At 56.0% G+C, this 18,404-nt stretch overlaps 1 protein-coding gene across 1 annotated transcript in view; it reads left to right on the plus strand.

Annotated features, from left to right (window-relative positions):
- The window catches only part of PHF21B (PHD finger protein 21B), a 131,056-nt gene extending 117,306 nt beyond the window's left edge, over window positions 1–13,750 (plus strand). Inside the window, exons 7-13 of the mRNA XM_028827608.2 lie at window positions 400–476; window positions 2,582–2,636; window positions 4,259–4,281; window positions 6,160–6,318; window positions 8,878–8,953; window positions 9,287–9,390; window positions 11,605–13,750. Of these exons, the coding sequence (XP_028683441.2) occupies window positions 400–476; window positions 2,582–2,636; window positions 4,259–4,281; window positions 6,160–6,318; window positions 8,878–8,953; window positions 9,287–9,390; window positions 11,605–11,823 (713 nt within the window). The 3' untranslated portion in view covers window positions 11,824–13,750. The remainder of the gene's footprint in view (window positions 1–399; window positions 477–2,581; window positions 2,637–4,258; window positions 4,282–6,159; window positions 6,319–8,877; window positions 8,954–9,286; window positions 9,391–11,604) is intronic.
- Window positions 13,751–18,404: the final 4,654 nt, after the last annotated feature.

Here is an 18,404-nt window from a genome sequence, read left to right on the forward strand (position 1 = left end):
CACCAGACCAGTGGGTATCACCAGACCAGTGAGTATCACCAGACCAGTGGGTATCACCGGACCGGTGGGTATCTGCCATCTTTCAGGTCCCAAATAATGGCCATGGGCCAGATAAGGACACACAAGGAGGACCCCACGCTAAGAGTGGGCACCTGGATTTGGGGTACCTGCCACCCTCCCTGCAATCTGTCGTTCAGCCTGAGGCCACCAAAGCTGTCCTGCCATGGAGTCCGTGATTCCTGGAGGCCCTGACCTGCCCTGGGCCACCCTGTGGCATGGATGCTGAACAGACAGGCTTCAGAGCAGGAGGGGATGGTGGTGCCCAGGGCTTGATGAGGAAGCATTTGGGGTTCCCAGGGCAGGAAGGACCCAGTAACTGCTGTGTCTGTGCCTTTCCAGAAATCCAGAGCAAGCGACAGGAGCGGAAGAGAAGAAGCACAGCCAACCCTGCCTACAGCGGCCTCCTGGAGACCGAGGTGGGGGACCTGCCAGCCCCATGCCACCAGGAGGGTAGGGGGCTCCCAGTGCACAGCCTCCAGGAAAAGCTCCAGGGCCTCCCTCATTCGCTTTCCTAACCACCCCCCTCGTCTTTCCCTCCTGGGCGTGGGGCCGAGGGATGACTGTAAATAATACCTCTCTCATCACCTCCGAGTTCAGAATCAATTGATAGGAAGATGCAGAATAGGAGATGTCAGTTTATTCCTAATGGAGGCTGCCCTGGGGAGCGTGGCCTCATGGGAGGTGCACCGGCTTCTAGACTCTTCGCTCTGAATGATCAGGCGAATCCCCGGTCACAGGCAAGGCTGGACACCCCGGCCTCCCTGGACCACCTCACACCTCGTCTAGAGCCTGTGCCATCCACTCATGGCTGGGAGAGGCTGAGGCTGTACACAGCCTGGAGCAGGCGGGCACCATAGAGGAAGGCCCAGAAAGGGCTGGGTGGGCGTGGCCAGTGCCCTTCCCTTCTGTCAGTTGGAGCGTCCATCCCCAGGGATGGGGGTTGGAAACCGAGAGCCTGCACCAACATGGGTCCAGTGCAGCAGGGTTGGGACTTCAGGATGCTGTAGGGGAACCAGGGCCTCTCCCGTGAGCTTGTCCCCAGGGAAAAACCAGATCATAAATGATACCTTCCTGTCCTTGTAAATGACAGTCCAAAATTCTTCGGTTAAAATCCTAATGTCATCTCCCCAAAGCCAGCTCTGCAGGGTCTGTTGGGACGTTTAGCTCTGAGGCTCAGGGTTTTCTTAGGGGCAGTGTCTTGGAGCCTTTCTCTGGGATGGAAGCCGTTTCCTTAGAGCTCCGAAGTCCAGAGCTTGGGGCAGCTGTCCTGAGGGAAACGGTGTGCCCCAAGGTCAGTGCCTGGTGTGTTGCAGACGCCAGCTCTGTGAGATCTGCAGGAAGGCGAGGAAAGTGCGGTCTCACCTCCCAGGGTGCGGGCTAGTCTGGGCCACTGTCTGGAATCCTGAGTCTAGGGAGCCTGAGCTCAAGTGGGAGGGAGGCATTTGGCACAGAGTGGCAGCCAGTTCCAGGCCCTGCCATTGCCCTGTCTGTGGGGAGAGCCCACTGTGGGGCGTCCTCTGGCCTCGTCAGCCTGTCCATGCCTTTCCTCTGCTTCTGCCTGTCCTGCTCCTGTTCCAAGAACGTGCCCCACATGGGCCATTTCACACCATTCACTTCCTCTTCCTTCATCTGAGCAAGCCCTGTCCCCCGACTCGGACCCTTGATAAGAGCATCGTGGAAGTGTTTTCAGCCTCCACCCAAGGAAATGGTGTGTTCTCCACACAGTGAGGGCTCCATTCCTTTAGATTTGTTCGTTCATGAAAATGCGAGCTGCTCTGTGGACGAGGCGTTACCCTAGGCTCCCGAGTCTGAGGCCAGGGCCAGAGACGGCGTAAGCAGGTCAGGAGTCAACCCAAGGTCCCGCGACCCTGAGCCTGGAGCAGGCACACAGCCCAAGGGGGCCCTTCCCCAGGTCCACAGCCTGACCACACCGAGAGAAATGGTGTCAAATCCAGCAACACAGTTCTACGACAGCCACAGCCAAAGCCACTTCAAACCACCAAGGTCTAGACCGGTGTGGCCTGTGGTTGCCAAAGCCAGGACTAAGGCTGCTCTTCTGGAATGTTCCAGAAACCTTTGTCCACATGTGATGTTTAAGGCCACATGCCAAGAAGTGGAATCTGGGGGAGCCAGTCTATAACACCCATTTCTCCACCTGACTCCAGACCCAGTTGAGAGGCAGGAGATAGGTGGAGAATGTGACATGCACCATGTGACTGATGTGCCCCACGGACGGCCCTTTGTGAGCTAGATGCACCCACAGGTGCAGAGAGGGTGTGTCCTAGACCTCCTGCAGGCAGAGCCTTTGTCGACTTCCCTGCCCCACTCCGCCCTCAGTCATCCCTGCGTCCTTCTGCCTTGTATTTGTTCCTGTTTCTGCCCCTGGCAGGGGGTGTTCAGCCAGAGCCTGCAGCCCTGGGTGGGGACCCTGTCCCAGAGTGAGTCCTGACCTGGGGTGGAGTCACCACCGAGGAGAGCCTGCAGACGATGGGGTGTGGTGTTTTGTTTTCTGTCCCTGCAGAGGAAACGGCTGGCCTCCAACTATCTCAACAACCCCCTGTTCCTCACAGCAAGAGGTAAGCACCGGCTTCAGGCTTTCTGCCAGAGCTGCTCAGGGCCACGGGGAGTCATCCATGGGTGGTCCTCCACGCCTGGGCCTGGGCAGGGCTGCCCGCCTCCCACTGGGCTGACCTGGGCAGAGGAAGGTGAGGACGCTATGCTGAGAGGAGCCTCCCACCTCCCCACTCCTCCTGCAGCCTGTGTGTGAGCTTGGAGCTGTGGTCTGGGGGAGGTCCACAGCCTGGGCCATAGGTGTGAGCATGACCGATGTGGCATCTGCAGGTGTGACCCAGCCCGGGTGCTGCTGCTTCCATATTCCCCTGGAGATGACCTCTCTTACCCGCACGCAGTCAGCCTCTGATACTCCTGGGCTGGGCTGGTGCCTCTCAGCCCACACCTTGCCCACCCTCCTCTGCCTGCTCTGGGCATTGGAAGAGCACAGGCTGGACTGGGGTGGGGGTCTCAGCCCAGCTCTGCCTCTGCCTCGCTGTGTGCATTGCTCTGGGTGGAGGGCTCCTGTACAAGGCATCAGGCCAGATCTTCAGGCTGGGACCTGGCCTGAGGCCTCTACCTGAGTCTGCAGTGCCCCTCCCTCCTCTGCCAGCCGTGCCCCAGTGCAGGACCTCAGGGAGCCACGTCCCTGCATTCAGACAGCAGCAGGAAGCTGCCAGTTCTCTTCAGTTAGAAAACCATAGTCCCACGGGCAGGAAGTGACGGTCAGCTTCCTGGGATTCTGTGTAGCTTTCAACATGTCACCATCCCTCCCTGGGCCTCTAGAAAGTGGGACCATAGCCACCTGCTTCTCAGAGCTGGGACAGTGACTTGAGGGGTGAGTGTGACTGCACTTTGTGAGCTGTCGAGTGCTGTGCAGACGCCGGAACTGTTCTTCCCGCTGGGTGGCATTATTTGCAGACGAATCTGATCTAGAGCCTGAAAGATACCTATGTTTGCGATCATTAAAATGTGTGGTTTGGTATCATTTACTAGAATGAGTGGATTACAGTCAAAAAAGAGTTGAAAATAAGTCACTTTGAGGGGTTCCTGGAGCGATGGTTCCTTTCCCCGGGCAGCTCACTACCACCATGTCCTCAGTGAGCACAGGGCCCACATGAACCTGTTCCCATGGTGGCTCCTAGCTGTGACCAGGGCAGAGACCCTTACTCCCATCCTGCCCAGGAGCAAGACCCCAAGTATCACAGGGCCTTGTGATAGCCCCATCATACCCTGGGGTGAGAGCCCAGGTATCACAGGGTCCTTGTGATACTCCCATCATGCCCTGGGGTGAGAGCCCAGGTATCACAGGGGCCTTGTGATATTCCCATCATGTCTTGGGGTGAGAGCCCAGGTATCACGGGGGCCTTGTGATACTCCCATCATGCCCCGGGGTGAGAGCCCAGGTATCACAGGGGCCTTGTGATACTCCCATCGTGCCCCGGAGTGACAGCCCAGGTATCACGGGGCCTTGTGATACTCCCATCATGCACTGGGGTGAGAGCCCAGGTATCACGGGGGCCTTGTGATACTCCCATCATGCCCCGGGGCAAGAGCCCTTGCCACATGAGGCCTCAGGGACTCCAGTCCTGATCCGTGCTCCTCCGACGGCCACTAACATGTTCTCCGCCCTTCTTCCCTGTGCTAGCCAATGAGGACCCCTGCTGGAAGGTACGTGTCCCCTCCCTCCGTCTTCACGCCTCAGGGGTGGAGAATGTTTTCAGTACAGTCCTTTTAGGGTCCCTCCTAGAAAGAGGGAAAGAGCCTGGGTGGTGCAGAAGGCCTTTTGGTTCTGCCCTTAGGTGCTAAGAGCTTTGTGCAACACTCAGCCAGCTTTCCAGCCTGCCAGGCAGTGTCAAGTCGGGCGTTGCCACAGGGCTCTGCTGTCAGCTTCAAACAGGAGCCCTCCCTGCTCAGAACTGAGGATACAGAGACTGTGGGGGCCACTAAGGCCCAACTGGAAGCAGCCAGATGGTGCCCCCTGGCCTCCACCCTGGCTCCACTGGCCTCAGTGTGACCTGGGCAGAGCTGGCCCTCCCTGGTCCTCCGTGACCCATCCAAAAAGGGGCTGGACTTGTTAATCCCCAGGGATTCACCCCACACACCCACATTTCTGTGATCCTGTGGGGCCCCCACCCCCTACCCGTGCACACACCACATCCCTGATTCCCAGAACATTGGCTGGTCATGACCTCGTTCATGGCACGGTCTCAGAATTTATTCAGCGTTTTTCTTCACTGAATTTCTGATCTAATTCTAAAAGAACATTCAAGTCTCTGCATATTTGTAACGGTCAAGCCTCTAAGAAGCAGTAGGTGATGATTGCTGTCAACTCCGGTTAGGCTGTGTCATTTTCACAATAGCCCTGCAATGGCATAAGTTGGTGCTGGGGGGCCTGGTGGTGTTTGTCTGCAGACACCTTGTGCTCATCCAGGGCAGGCTTGGGGACAGGGGACACCTGGAGCCTGAGCCCTGTCCCCACAGAGCCCTCAGACTTGGGAGGGCCTCGGCTTTGAGGCAGGCAGTCTGGATGCTGGTCCCCACTCCACCTTCAGCTTGCCGTGTGACAACCGCCTTTCCCCGCCTGGGCCTTTGCATGACACACAGGGTGGAGATGGGGATCGGCAGGGACATCCAGTGTCCTTGTGGCACGGGCTATCCCAGAGGAGAGTTCTCTGGTCTTTCCCAGCTCTGAAGTTGGAGCATGCTGTTGACACATGGATGGCGAACAGAGAGTACAGGGTCTTTTTTTTTTTTTTTTTTTTTTTTGAGATGGAGTCTCGCTCTGCCAGCAGGCTGGAGTGCAGTGGCCGGATCTCAGCTCACTGTGAGCTCCGCCTCCCGGGTTTACGCCATTCTCCTGCCTCAGCCTCCTGAGTAGCCGGGACTACAGGCGCCCACCACCACGCCCGGCTAGTTTTTTGTATTTTTTTTTAGTAGAGACGGGGTTTCACCGTGTTAGCCAGGATGGTCTCGATCTCCTGACCTCGTGATCCGCCCGTCTCGTCCTCCCAAAGTGCTGGGATTACAGGCTTGAGCCACCGCGCCCGGCCCTACAGGGTCTTGAGTGGGGCCACGCCGCCCCTCCAGGCAGCGTCCACATAAGCAGTGGGGGCGGGGAGGGAGTGCTGCACGCATCACTGGCCCCGCTCCCCGCACATGGACCTCTGGTGCAGCACAGACCCTGAGAGGGCTGTTTTCTCGGCCACAGCAGGACACCCTGCCTTGTCGCCCGCACCTGGGCTCCAGGTCTTAACACAGAAGAACCAGGTTATGGGAGTCACACCAGGCCCGACTCCGATGCTCAGAGCCCCAGCCCCTAGTAAACCTGGCCCTGTGGGTGCCCCGCCTCCTCCCAGGGCCCAGGCCTGACCCCACACTGTCGCCCTCCAGGGTTTATCCCTCTGTCTCCGTAGAGTTGCTGGGAAACGTTGGCAGAAGAGCGGCCACACGTGGGTCAGACACAGCTGCCTGGGCCTGACCCTGGCTGACCCGGCCCCCGCTGACCCGGCTTGGCTGACCTGCCTCCTGCCCTCCCTTCTCTTCCAGAACGAGATCACCCATGATGAGCACTGCGCTGCCTGCAAGCGAGGGGCCAATCTGCAGCCCTGCGGCACCTGCCCGGGGGCCTACCACCTCAGCTGCCTGGACCCGCCCCTCAAGACGGCGCCCAAGGGCGTGTGGGTGTGCCCCAGGTGCCAGCAGAAGGTATGGGAGACTGTGTGGCCCCCTCACCCCAGACTGGCCTGGAGGTCCCCACCGTAGGCAGAGGCAGGGAGGGCAGAGGAGGGGTGAAAAGAAGGGCTTGGGTATAGTCAGGCTTTTTCAGCCTCAGCACAATTGACATTTGGGGCTGGATAATCCTTGGTTGTGGAACTTTATCCTGTTTATGATGGAATTTTTTTTTTTTTTTTTTTTTTTTGAGACAGAGTTTCACTCTGTTGCCCAGGCTGGAGTGCAGTGACACGATCTCGGATCATTGCAACCTCTGCCTCCTGGGTTCAAGTGATCCTCCTGCCTCTGCCTCTCAAGTAGCTGGGGTTACAGGCGCCCGCCACCACACCCAACGAATTTTTGTGTTTTTAGTAGACGGGGGGTTTTTTTTTTTTTGAGGCAGAGTTTCACTCTTGTTGCCCAGGCTGGAGTGCAGTGGCGCAATCTCGGGTCACTGCAACCTCCGCCTCCCGGGTTCAAGTGATTCTCCTGCCTCAGCCTCCCGAGTAGCTGGGATTACAGACGTGCACCACCACGCCCAGCTAATATTGTATTTTTAGTAGAGACAGAGTTTCTTCATGTTGATCAGGCTGGTCTCGAACTCCTGACCTCAGGTGATCCGCCCACCTCGGCCTCCCAAACTGCTGGGATTACAGGCGTGAGCCACCGCAACCAGCCAGTAGATTGGGGTTTCACCATGTTGACCAGGCTGATCTCAAACTCCTGATCTCAGGTGATCACCCGCCTCAGCCTCCCAGTGTTGGGATTACAGGCGTGAGCCACTGTGCCCGGACTATTATGGGATGTTTAGCAGCATCCCTAGCCTCTACCCATGAGATGCTGATAGTGGTCTTCTTTCAATAATGGCCTTTTAAAAACCTGAATCTTGCTTTGGGGAATCTAGTCTAAGGAAATAATTGAAATAGGGATAAAGTTTTGCACGCAGAGAAGCCCCACACCCTTTATTTACAAAAGACTAGAGGGGAAACGGCCTCTCCTCGCAGCAGGAGATGGTGGAAGATCCCAGCTGTACACTCAGTGAGATACTCCGTCAGCATCCAACAGGTTTTTACAAAAAGTGTGATTCTTTGGATCTTGTTCACTATATGGAATTAAATTATAAAAATAAAAAACAGGCTTTACAGCTGCTGTATAGTTTGGGAATCAGCCATCTGAGAAAAACGGCAGAGTAAAAACCCTGGGAGAAAATGCTTGGGAGTGTGGCCCCTGAGTGTGGTGGGTGGCAGGTGGTGGCATTGCTGGGCTTCAAGTGTGCCTTCCACAGATGCAGGACTTGTGTGGTCATAGGGAGTTACCTTTCTCTCTTTTTCTTTTTCTTTTTTTTTTTTTTTTTGAGATGGAGTTTCAGTCTTGTCGCCCAGGCTGGAGTGCAATGGCACGATCTCAGCTCACTGCAACCTCCGCCTCCTGGTTCAAGCGATTCTCCTTCCTCAGCCTTCCAAGTAGCTATAATTACAGGCAGGAGCCACCACGCCCGGCTAATTTTTTGTATTTTTAGTAGAGACAGGGTTTCACCATGTTGGCCAGGCTGGTCTCAAACTCCTGACCTCAGGTGATCTGTCCACCTTGACCTCCCAAAGTGCTGGGACTACAGGCATGAGCCACCGCGCCCGGCCCGGGAGTTTTAATACTTTATTTCAAAAAGTATTAACCATTGTGAGTTCCCATCGTCCTTGGTTCTGTGGGGGTCAAGGGCAGTGGATGTGGTGGGCAGGTGCTGCTGTCGGGCTGTTCCCTGTGGGGGCTGCCTGCCCATCCTTTTTTTTTTTTTTTTTGGTAGACAGGGTCTTGCTCTGTTGCCCAGGCTAGAGTACAGGAGCACGAGCACAGCTCACTGCAGTCTTGACCTTCGGGGCTCAGTCAGTCTTCCCACCTCAGCCTCCTGAGGAGCTGGGACCATAGGTACACACCACCATGACCAGCTAGTTTTTAAATTTTTTATAGAGGTTGGGTCTCACTTTGTTGCCCAGGCTGATCTTGAATTCCTGGGTTCAAGCAATCCTCCCACCTTGGCCTCCTAAACTGCTGGGATTAATGACTAGCTTTTTTTTTTTTTTTTTTTTTTTTTTTTTTTTTTTTTTTTGTGCCTCTTCTTGCTTTTTTCTTCTTTCTTTTTGGTCACAACTTTTTGAGGGCATGTGGAGAGGGAACAGGATTCTGTTCCCCACTTCAGCACAGTGTAGGGGGGCATCGAGTCTCCCCATTTGTCCCTGGCGTGCCTGGGGCCGCTGCCTTCAGCTCTTCTGGATGTGGGAGAAAGACAAGTGATCATTCATTCGAGTATTTGAGCCGCTGCCAGGGCCCTGGTGATGAGCAGGAGGAGAGGCCCAGAACGTTCCTGCTTCATGGAGCTGACCTTATCGTGTAGCCCCTGTAAGCCGGGCCATGAGGCAGGTGCAGCTCCAGCTCCTGGTCTCGGGTGAGGACCCTGGGGCCCAGGGCGTGCCCTCTCAGGGTTACACAGCCAGGGTGTGGCCAGTCCCAGCAGGTCCCGGGCCTGTCCACTTTTTCATTTCCCCATCTGCTCCCCAGGCCTTAAAGAAAGACGAGGGTGTGCCCTGGACTGGGATGTTGGCCATCGTGCACTCTTATGTCACCCACAAGACAGGTGAGGCATCCTTAAGGAGTGGGAAAGGGTCCCTGCTCCCCCTCCTCCCCCACCCAGGCCTCTGGGCTCACCTTGTCCTGTGGGAGGACGGGTAGGTCCATTCCCTTCTGGGCCAGAGCACTGAAAAGTGGGACCCTGGGACCGATCCTGTGTCTGGGGCAAGTATGGCCAGGGGAGAGTGGCTCCAGGTCCTGTGCAGTTGACCACAGCCACTGGCTCCTTCAGGGGGATGACCTAGGCCTTGGTTCCATCCCTTCTGCCCCTCCCATTTACTCTACGGCCCAGCCACTCCTTACCTGCTCCTATCTGGCGACTTGGCCTTCTCTTTTCTAGTCAAAGAAGAGGAGAAGCAGAAGCTGCTGCAACGAGGCAGTGAGCTGCAGAATGAGCACCAGCAGCTGGAGGAGCGGGACCGGAGGCTGGCGTCAGCAGTGCAGGTGTGCCCCGGGGCCTGGGGGAGGCTGACCTCAGTCCTGCAGGTGTGCCCCGGGGCCTGGGGGAGGCTGACCTCAGTCCTGCAGGTGTGCCCCGGGGCCTGGGGGAGGCTGACCTCAGCCCTGCAGGTGTGCCCTGGGGCCTGGGGGAGGCTGACCTCAGCCCTGCAGGTGTGCCCCGGGGCCTGGGGGAGGCTGACCTCAGCCCTGCAGGTGTGCCCCAGGTCTGGGGGACAGGCAGATGTGTCCTTAGAACCACAGGTGTAGGTCCAGGCTGGCCTCAGTGCCAGTGTGCACCAGGGAATTCTGGGGGACAGGCAGATGTGTCCTTGGAGCCACAGGTGTAGGTCCAGAGCTTCACTGTTCACCTATAAGGCCCAGGAAGAAGACAGAGTCACCAAGGATCCCCCAGCAAGCCAGTACGTGGAGAAGGCAGCGCTGTGGCTCATTCAACAGATACTTACCAAGCGATTGATAGCACGCTGGCTGTGCCCCTGCTCAGGCCCCTTGGCAGGGCCCTGACTCTGAATCTGTTTTCTCTTGTGTAAAGTGAACATAATTCCTCCTCCATAGGATGGAGATAGACAAGATAATGAAGATGATGGTTGTGGTGGTGGTGATGATGGTGATGGCAGTCATGGGGATGGTGGTGATAGTGGTGATGGGAATATGATGGTGGTTGTGGCGGTGGTGATGGTGCTGATCACAGTGATGGTGATAGTGGTGATGTGATAATGGTGATGGTGATGATGGTGATGTGGTGATGGTGGTAATGATGATGGTGCTGATCACAGTGATGGTGGTGGTGATGGTGGTGATGGTTGTAATGATGATGAGGATGGTGGTTGTGGTGGTGATGGTGGTGATGGTGCCGATCACAGTGATGGTGATAGTGGTGGTGATGATGGTGGTAATGGTGGTAATGATGATGGTGCTGATCACAGTGATGGTGGTGGTGGTGATGGTGATGGTTGTAATGATGGTGATGGTGGTGATGATGGTGATGGTGATGGTGCTGACCACTGTGATGCTAATGGTGGTGATGATGATAATGGTGATCATGGTGGTGATGGTGCTAACCACTGTGATGCTAATGGTGGTGGTGATGATCATGGTGATCATGGTGGTGGTGGTGGTGATGGTGATGGTTGTAATGATGATGGTGATGATGGTGGTGGTGATGCAGACCACAGTGATGGTAGTGATGATTATGGTGATGGTGGTGATGGTGATAATGGTGATCGTGGTGATGGTGGTGGTGGTGGTGGTGGTGATGGTGATGGTTGTAATGATGATGGTGGTGATGATGCAGACCACAGTGATGGTGATGGTGGTGATGATAATAGTGATTATGGTGATAGTGGTGGTGGTGGTGATGGTGATGGTTGTAATGATGGTGGTGATGGTGGCGATGATGCAGACCACAGTGATGGTGATGGTGGTGATAATGGTGATTATAGTGGTGATTATGGTGGTAGTGCTGATGGTGCTGATCACGGTGGTGGTGGTGGTGGTGATAATGGTGATCATGGTGATAGTGATAGTGGTAATGATCACAGTGATGGTGATGATAATGGTGGTGATGATATGTTAGAGGATGGTGATGGTAATGGGCCCTGGGGAAGCTCTTTAAATGCAGTGTCTCATTTAATCCTCTCTATAACGCTATGAAGAGGCTTTGTGATTGTCCCTATAATCATTTTAGAAACCATCTTGGGGAGGTTATTTGCCCAAGCAGTATTTGACCCAGAGTAGATGGATGTGGGACTCTAGGCATCAGTTCTTACTGCTTTTCCTTGTTGTGGTGGCATGTAGAGAGATTGGAAAAGACCACACAGCACAGCGGGCAAGAGGAAGAGCAGAAGGGCGGCCGGGAAGTGAAAGGTCTCCGAGGCTGCTGCAGGTTGGCCAGCAGGAGGAGGAGGAAGAGTGTGGGCAGCTAGCAAGGAGGAGGAGGTCACATCACAGCCATGGGGAGGACGTTCCCAGGCAGAGGCACACTTTTTCTAGCCCTAAGTTCCAAAACAAGCATCGTCTCCTGTGGGTCTGGCTGCTCTTTAATTGCATTTGTACCACTGCCTGGCTTTTGTGAAAGCCTCAGCCTGGTTTCTTGCAGGCATTTGCAGTGGAGGGGAGAGGGGCCCAGACGGTGGCTGCCCCAGGATGGCTGTAGAGCCAAATGCTAAGACCCTTTCCCCTGACCTTCTGCCCCAACAGAAATGCCTGGAGTTGAAGACAAGCCTGCTGGCCCGCCAGAGGGGCACCCAGTCATCCCTGGACCGCCTGCGGGCCCTCCTGAGACTGATACAGGGCGAGCAGCTGCTCCAGGTCACCATGGCGACCACTAGCCCCGCACCACTGCTGGCCGGGCCCTGGACCAAGCCCTCAGTGGCAGCCACACACCCCACCCTCCAGCACCCCCAGGGCCACAACTGACCCCGAGGGACCAGTCTTCACACCCACGGAAAGTTATTGGGACCCTGCTTACCCAGCCTGGGGGTTCTGTCGGCCTTAATTCATAAACACTATGAATTTCCGACAAAAATTAACCAGACAGAGGAGAGGAGGGAGAAAGAGCTGGGGGAGAGGCCTAGAGCCAAGACCAGGTGGGGGTGCGGCCCTGTGCCCTCCACACTCACAGGAGGTACCTAGGAGCCAGGTGGGAGTACGACAGGCTGTGGCACACAGCCCCACCCCCGGCCACCTCAGGGCTGCCTGGGCCTCCGGCTTCCAGGCCCTGCTCTCCACGGCCTCCCTCTGGCCCACTGGAGGGGCAGGCTGAGGCTGTGGAGGGGACAAGCGCACCGCCCAGCATGCAGTCCCCGCTGAGGGCACCGCCTCTTGGTGTCCTGTGGGAGGGGAGCTGAGAACACACGGACTAGCTGAGTGGTAGAGGTAGTTGGGACGAGAAGCAGGGTAGCGGATCTAGGTAGTTTCCCGATGCCCCACACTCCTAGGAGGTCCACCTGGGGTGGGCGGGCGGGCCTGGGGCACCCCGTCGCCTTTGCAGAACCGCCCGGGCCCCTTTCTGTCAGTATTATTAGGGTTACGAATTGCAGCTGTTTAACTTGAAAGACATTGTCAGAGGTGAGCGTGTCTGGGCGCCGGGACGCTGCAGTGATCCCCGCCAGGGCCTCTGCCCTTCCTGCTCCGTCTTCGGGGCCCTCGAGGCTGCCTCCTTCCTTTTGCCAATCTCTTGGACTCAGTTGCCGTTGATGCATTTTTCTCATGGAGTTTCTGGGCAGGGTGGATCTGCAACCCTGTTGGGGAGGGCATTTGGCAGGTTTTCTCTTTGGGGTTGAATCATTCAACTTAATGACTGAAGCCTTTTCTTGTCTTATTTGGAAGAGCCGATAAGTATTCCACTCCTCCCTTCTTGCCAGTGCAGACACTATGCCAAAAAATAACTTCACACTTTTGTATGGCGTTTTTATTGTGAGACATTTAATGTGAATGGCGGGGGGACTCTGGCTGACTTCCTTTTCTGCTTCTAGTAGTCTCTGCTTCAAGGTACACATGGGAACACCTCCCCTCGGAAAGCCCGGCCAAGCTGGAAGATCCAGCAGGTTTTTTAAGAGCCGGGTGGAGGATTGGGGAGGAAAGAAAGGGCGGTGGGCTCAGGAGGTTCCGACCTTCGGGGACCAGACTTGCTGCCAAGGGCTTCTGCATCCAGGGTGGGCAGTGCCGGCCTGTCACCCTCGCCCGATTCCCACGTCCCGATCCTGAGGGACTTAGCACAACAGGACAAGCGTCCAGGAGCCACGGGCTCCCACCCCGAGCATATCACATGGTGCCGAATTGCACTGAACACGCGTGTGTGCGTCGCACGCGGCCACGACCACAGACACGCACGCGCACACGCAGAGGTGCAGAGCGAGGAGGCCGGCAAATCCCGCAGCTGCCACGGTCCCTCCTGTCATTCTCACGACTCCGGGAGAAACTGTGCCGTATGATACAGATCTATTTTAATACACTTAACACTGGGTGAACAAGATTTTTATATTCTTTTATTGATGAACAAAGCGAACCGTGTGAGGCACACGTCTTCTATATTGGCTACTCTGTGCCAAGTATGCATTACCGCGTGGCTTGCGATGTCCATGTCTTCAGCTTCCTTTTCTGTTGGTTTGGTTTTCTTCGCGGATGGATTGAGTTAAATGTTTTAGCAACGTCATGGGAGGATATAAAAGGTTGGACCCGGGAGGGGTAGCTGCCAATGTGTCTTGAGATTGTTAGTTTTTTTTTTTTGGACCGAGGAGGACCGTCCAGTGGGTAGTGAGGATAGAGAAAAAGTGTTTGTCTTAAATACGCCAATGTAGTTTTCCTTCTTTCCAATGCATTAAAGTCGATCGATGATTTCAAAGCCCTGTGGTTTTGGTGTCCTTGCCTTGCGGAGAGGCCCCTGGGAGTGCCCGGGGCAGCCAGGTGGGCATTGGAGAGGCTGGAAATCAGGGTCCTCTCCCACCCCAAAGAGGGAGGGATGGAGGGGGGGAAATAGGAGAGAGCTCGGTGCCCTCCACTCGCTCACCCCCATTCCTAGCTCTCAGAGACAGCGGGTGACCGTTTAGGGCTAGGATTGAGGGTGGAAAGCCTCGGAAACGCAGCAGGCCTGTCACTGAGCCCAAGGTGGTGCCCTCTGCTCCCTCATGGGTTCCTGCCTCTCGGCCTGGCAGCATCGCCACTGTCTCTCTCCCCCAGCAGTGGATACACGCGCTCCTGCAGCCACGCTGAGCTTACACCTTGCCCTACGGAGGAAACCGGGGAATCAGCCCCCGAGTCCTAGCTCCTGGCATTGCACAGGGCGGGGCTCTGATTGAACCAGTGGGTCAGGGCTGACCCCTGGGCAGTCAGCTGTGGCCAGAGGCTGTTGTCTGATGCCAAAGTGGGGTCCAGTGATCCAGGGGACAGAGAGGTGGAGGGCGTGTGGGGCTGCCATATGGTCCCACTTCATGGCTTACCCTGGGGAGAATAGTTTGCGGGGAGGGGAGCAGGTTTCAAGTTAACTCTGCCTGAGTCCTCCTGGGGGCCGCTCAAAAGACCACACTCAGCGTCCAAGGCCTCTTGGATCCTTTTCAATCCGGCTCCCCACCCTTTTGCTCCTCTGGAACACCAGGTCGGTAGTGACCTCCCATGGCCAGATCCACGGGGTGCTCCCAGTCATCACCCAGACCTCTCGGAACCTGGGGACACATTGGCCACACCCCCTGCCAAAGGAGGCTCCCGGGACCTCACTCCCGCTGGTGTGGCTGCTCCCGGGTCTCTGCTCCAGACTTGCTCCTCTTCTACCTAATCACCGAAGGCCCAGGCCCAGGTCTGTGCTCTGATCTCCCGTGGCCGGCCTCACCTGCCCCTGGCTTCTATCTGTACCCCCAGACTCCCTGCACAGCTGCGGCTGTCTCAAGCTCCACAGTCTCCACCAGGCCAGTCCCTCCACCTCCCCATCTCAGAGGAGCTTCAGGCTGCTGGGGCCGGCACCCTGGGAGTCACCCTTGGCTCTTCTCTCCCACCCTGCATACCTGGTCCTTGGCAAATCCATCAGCTCCGCCCTCAGGACAAAAGCAGGATGGGACAAGTCTCACCGCCCACCCCAACATCACCTTGGTCCCAGCCCCATGATCTCCCCTGGGTTCCTGCAGCCGCCGCCCACCCGCTCTCTCCCCCTGACCCGCTGCAGTCTCTTCTCAAGCCAGCAACAAGTGTGATGGCGACACTGTTAAAACCTTGTCATCCGGGCGCCTGTAATCCCCGCTACTCGGGAGGCTGAGGCAGGAGAATTGTTTGAAACTGGAAGGCGGAGGTTGCAATGAGCCAAGATCGCATCACTGCGCTCCAGCCTGGGTGAAAGAGCTAAACTCCGTCTAAAAAACAAACCAACCAACCCCCCCTGCTGCCCTGCGTCTCGTTCAGCAAAAGCTAAAGGCCTCACCCTACTCACCTTACTTGTGCCTCCAGGGCCACAGGCCCCGCTTGCTCTGGCCTCTGGTTTATGCCCTGCTCCTCTCCTCCTTGCCTCCTCGCTTGCTCCCACCGTGGGACCTTTGCACATGCTGTGCCCTCTGCCTCAGCCATCTCCCTGGCTGGCTCCCTGAAGACCTGACCCTGAGCACCTCCCCCTCTCAGTGCTGCCTTCCCGGCCCCTTCCCCAGGACTCTGGCATTGCCTGTCCTCCTGCCTGCTGTTTGGTTCCTCGGGCTTCCACAGCCTGCTGTGTGCACCTCTGTTGGTTTTTGTCTGCCTGCTCAGGAAGACAGGGAGTTCGGTTGGTTTTCTTTCCGAACCCCAGCATCTAGAAGTGCCTGGCAAACAGTTGGCACCCAGCATAGATTTTGGAGAGACAGAGCTGCCAGGCCTTGGGGCTGCGCCATACTGGTTCAGGGCCCTCCCCTGGGGAGTCCCTTAGGCTACCCCAACTGCCAGGTGAGGCTGGGCGGGCAGATGAGAAAACAGAGACCAGGAAAGCGATGGAATTGCCTGAGATCCTGCGGGTTCTGAGTGGGTGTGCCCGGACTCCACTCGATCCTTGTCCTCCAATCCCACGCGATTCCACCACAGCCTCACTCCCAGCCAGGGACGGGGCTTGGGCGGCTCCTGTGACCTCCAGCTCCCGGACCATGCAGGGGATTCCCTCCAAAGCACCCCTCACTGCCCTGCCCCTCTACTTCAGCAACAGCGGCTCCCTCCCTCCCTCCCTCCCTCCCTCCCAGGGACAGCTCTGCCATTAGAAGGGGGCTCCCACGACGTGCAGACATCTGCCGCTCATAGTTCAGCACACCCCACCCCACAGCACCCAGGGGACCCTGCGCTGGGGCAACCCTCAGTTTGGGATAGTGGTCACTCCAGAACCCCCACTCCCAGCTCCATCTGATACAGCCCCTGGAGAGCAGGGTGCCCAGCTCAGGGTGGGCTGGCTGTCCAGGGCAGGCCGTCAGCGTGGAAGGAAGCTTCTCTTTGGCAGATCCGAAGGGCCAGCATCCCTGCGCTGCTGCTTGGGGGCCATTGTTAAGTAGGAGACGAGGGTTGCTTGAGCACAAACACAGGGACACTGCGATGGCTGAGCTGATCAACGAGAAGGTGGCCAAGTGACTCATGAGCAGGTAGCTGGACGGAGGGACGCTTCCTATCCAGGGTGGGACCCTGCTTATGAATTGTTTATTTCTGGAATTTTCCATTTAATATTTTTGGACTATAGTTGACCATGAGTAACTGAAACTGCAGATAAGTGGGGATTACTGCATAAGGGTCATTGTACTGGGGGTTAGGACTTCAACCCTGGGGCACACGACTTAACCCTGCTATGGTTTGAATGTGTCTCCTCCAAAATCCAGGTGTTGCTTGTGTGATAGTATTAGGCGGCAGGGCCTTGACAAGGTGATAGACCCTGAGGGCGCCTGCCTCGTGAATGGGATTGGTGCCCTTATAAGAGGGGCTTGAGCAAGGTATTTCATCTCTCTCCCCTTCTGCCTCTGGCTGTGTGAGGAGGACACAGCGCTCCTCCCCTCCAGGGGAACCGTTGGAAGCAGAGAGCAGCCCTCACCACACAGCCGACCTATGGTGCCTTCATCTTGGACTTCCCAGCCTCCAGAACTGTGAGAAAATCCGTTTCTATCCTGTGTAAATTGCCCAGTCTGTGGTTTTTTGTTGTTGTTGTTTGTTTGTTTGTGTTTTGAAACAGAGTCTCACTCTGTTGCCCAGGGTGGAGTACAGTGGCACGATCTTGGCTCACTGCAACCTCCACCTCCCAGGTTCAAGCGATTCTCCTGCCTCAGCTGCCTGAGTAGCTGGGATGACAGGCGCTCGCCACCATACCAGGCTAATTTTTGTATTTTTAGTAGAGACGGGGTTTTGCCATGTTGGCCAGGCTGGTCTTGAACTCCCGACCTTAGATGATCTGCCCACCTCGGTCTCCCAAAGTGCTGGGATTACAGGCGTGAGCCGCTGTGCCCAGCCTTAGTCTGTGGTATTTTGTTATAGCAGCAGAAACTGACTAAGACAAACCCATCATAGACAGCTTTCCTTGGGTTGCCTGAAACCTGCTTCCCTGTGGCTTCTGCTCTCTGGAGCCATCTGGAGCTGCCCTGTTTGCCTCCTCTGCCCCTCTAGGGGCACATGGCCCATGATGGTACAATATGAGTACCACATCTCCCAGTCAAGTTGATTTGTTAATGAACAGGCTACATGACCCAAGCCATGCCAGCAAGAGGCCTCTCCAGGAATTGTACCAGTTCCCTCATGAAAGAATCATCTAGCACTGAAGAAAGGCCCATGTGAGCCTTAAGTACCTGGGAGCCCGCTTATTGGTGTTTTCAAACCTTATTAATTATTGAAAGCCTCTGCTTGCCCACCCACCAGCGTTGGTACCTGCAACCCACCAGGGTGTTTTCTACTTGCGAGTGACTGTGGACCAGCCCAGCCCAGCCAGCTCAGCAAACCTCAGCACCCAGAGGGCTTGCAGCTGCTCCTTCTCCAAAGAGGTCTGAGTCTCAGCCTGGGGATGGGCTTCCCCTTCCAAATTGTTCCTCCCCAGGATACTTTCGTGTAGCCCGAGGGTACTCTTTAGAGATCAGTTTCTACCCTAGTAGTTATTGCCCTGTTATAGCTACTGATGGTTTACACCGAACGTTCCCTTTTCAAATTATTGTGTGGTTTCTGTTTCCTGAGTGAACTGTGACTGATACACCTTACATCCTGAAACCTTGCCACATCCTCTTATTAGTTCTAGTAGTTGTTTTGTAAACCCCGTAATGCCTTCCATCTAAACAATTATGTCATCTGCAAGTAGAGTCAGTTTTACTTCCCTCTTTCGAGTCTTTATGCCTATTAGTTTTCTTGCCATATTGCAATAGTCAGGATCTCCAATACGGCGTTGAATGGAAGAGGTGAGACTGGGCACCCTTGTCTTGTTTCTGATTTTTTTTTTTTTTTTTTTTTTTTTTTTTTTTGAGACGGGGTCTCGCTCTGTCACCCAGGCTGGAGTGCAGTGGCCGGATCTCAGCTCACTGCAAGCTCCGCCTCCCGGG

This window comes from Macaca mulatta, chromosome 10, assembly GCF_049350105.2.
Source record: "Macaca mulatta isolate MMU2019108-1 chromosome 10, T2T-MMU8v2.0, whole genome shotgun sequence".
Classification (NCBI taxonomy): domain Eukaryota; kingdom Metazoa; phylum Chordata; class Mammalia; order Primates; family Cercopithecidae; genus Macaca; species Macaca mulatta.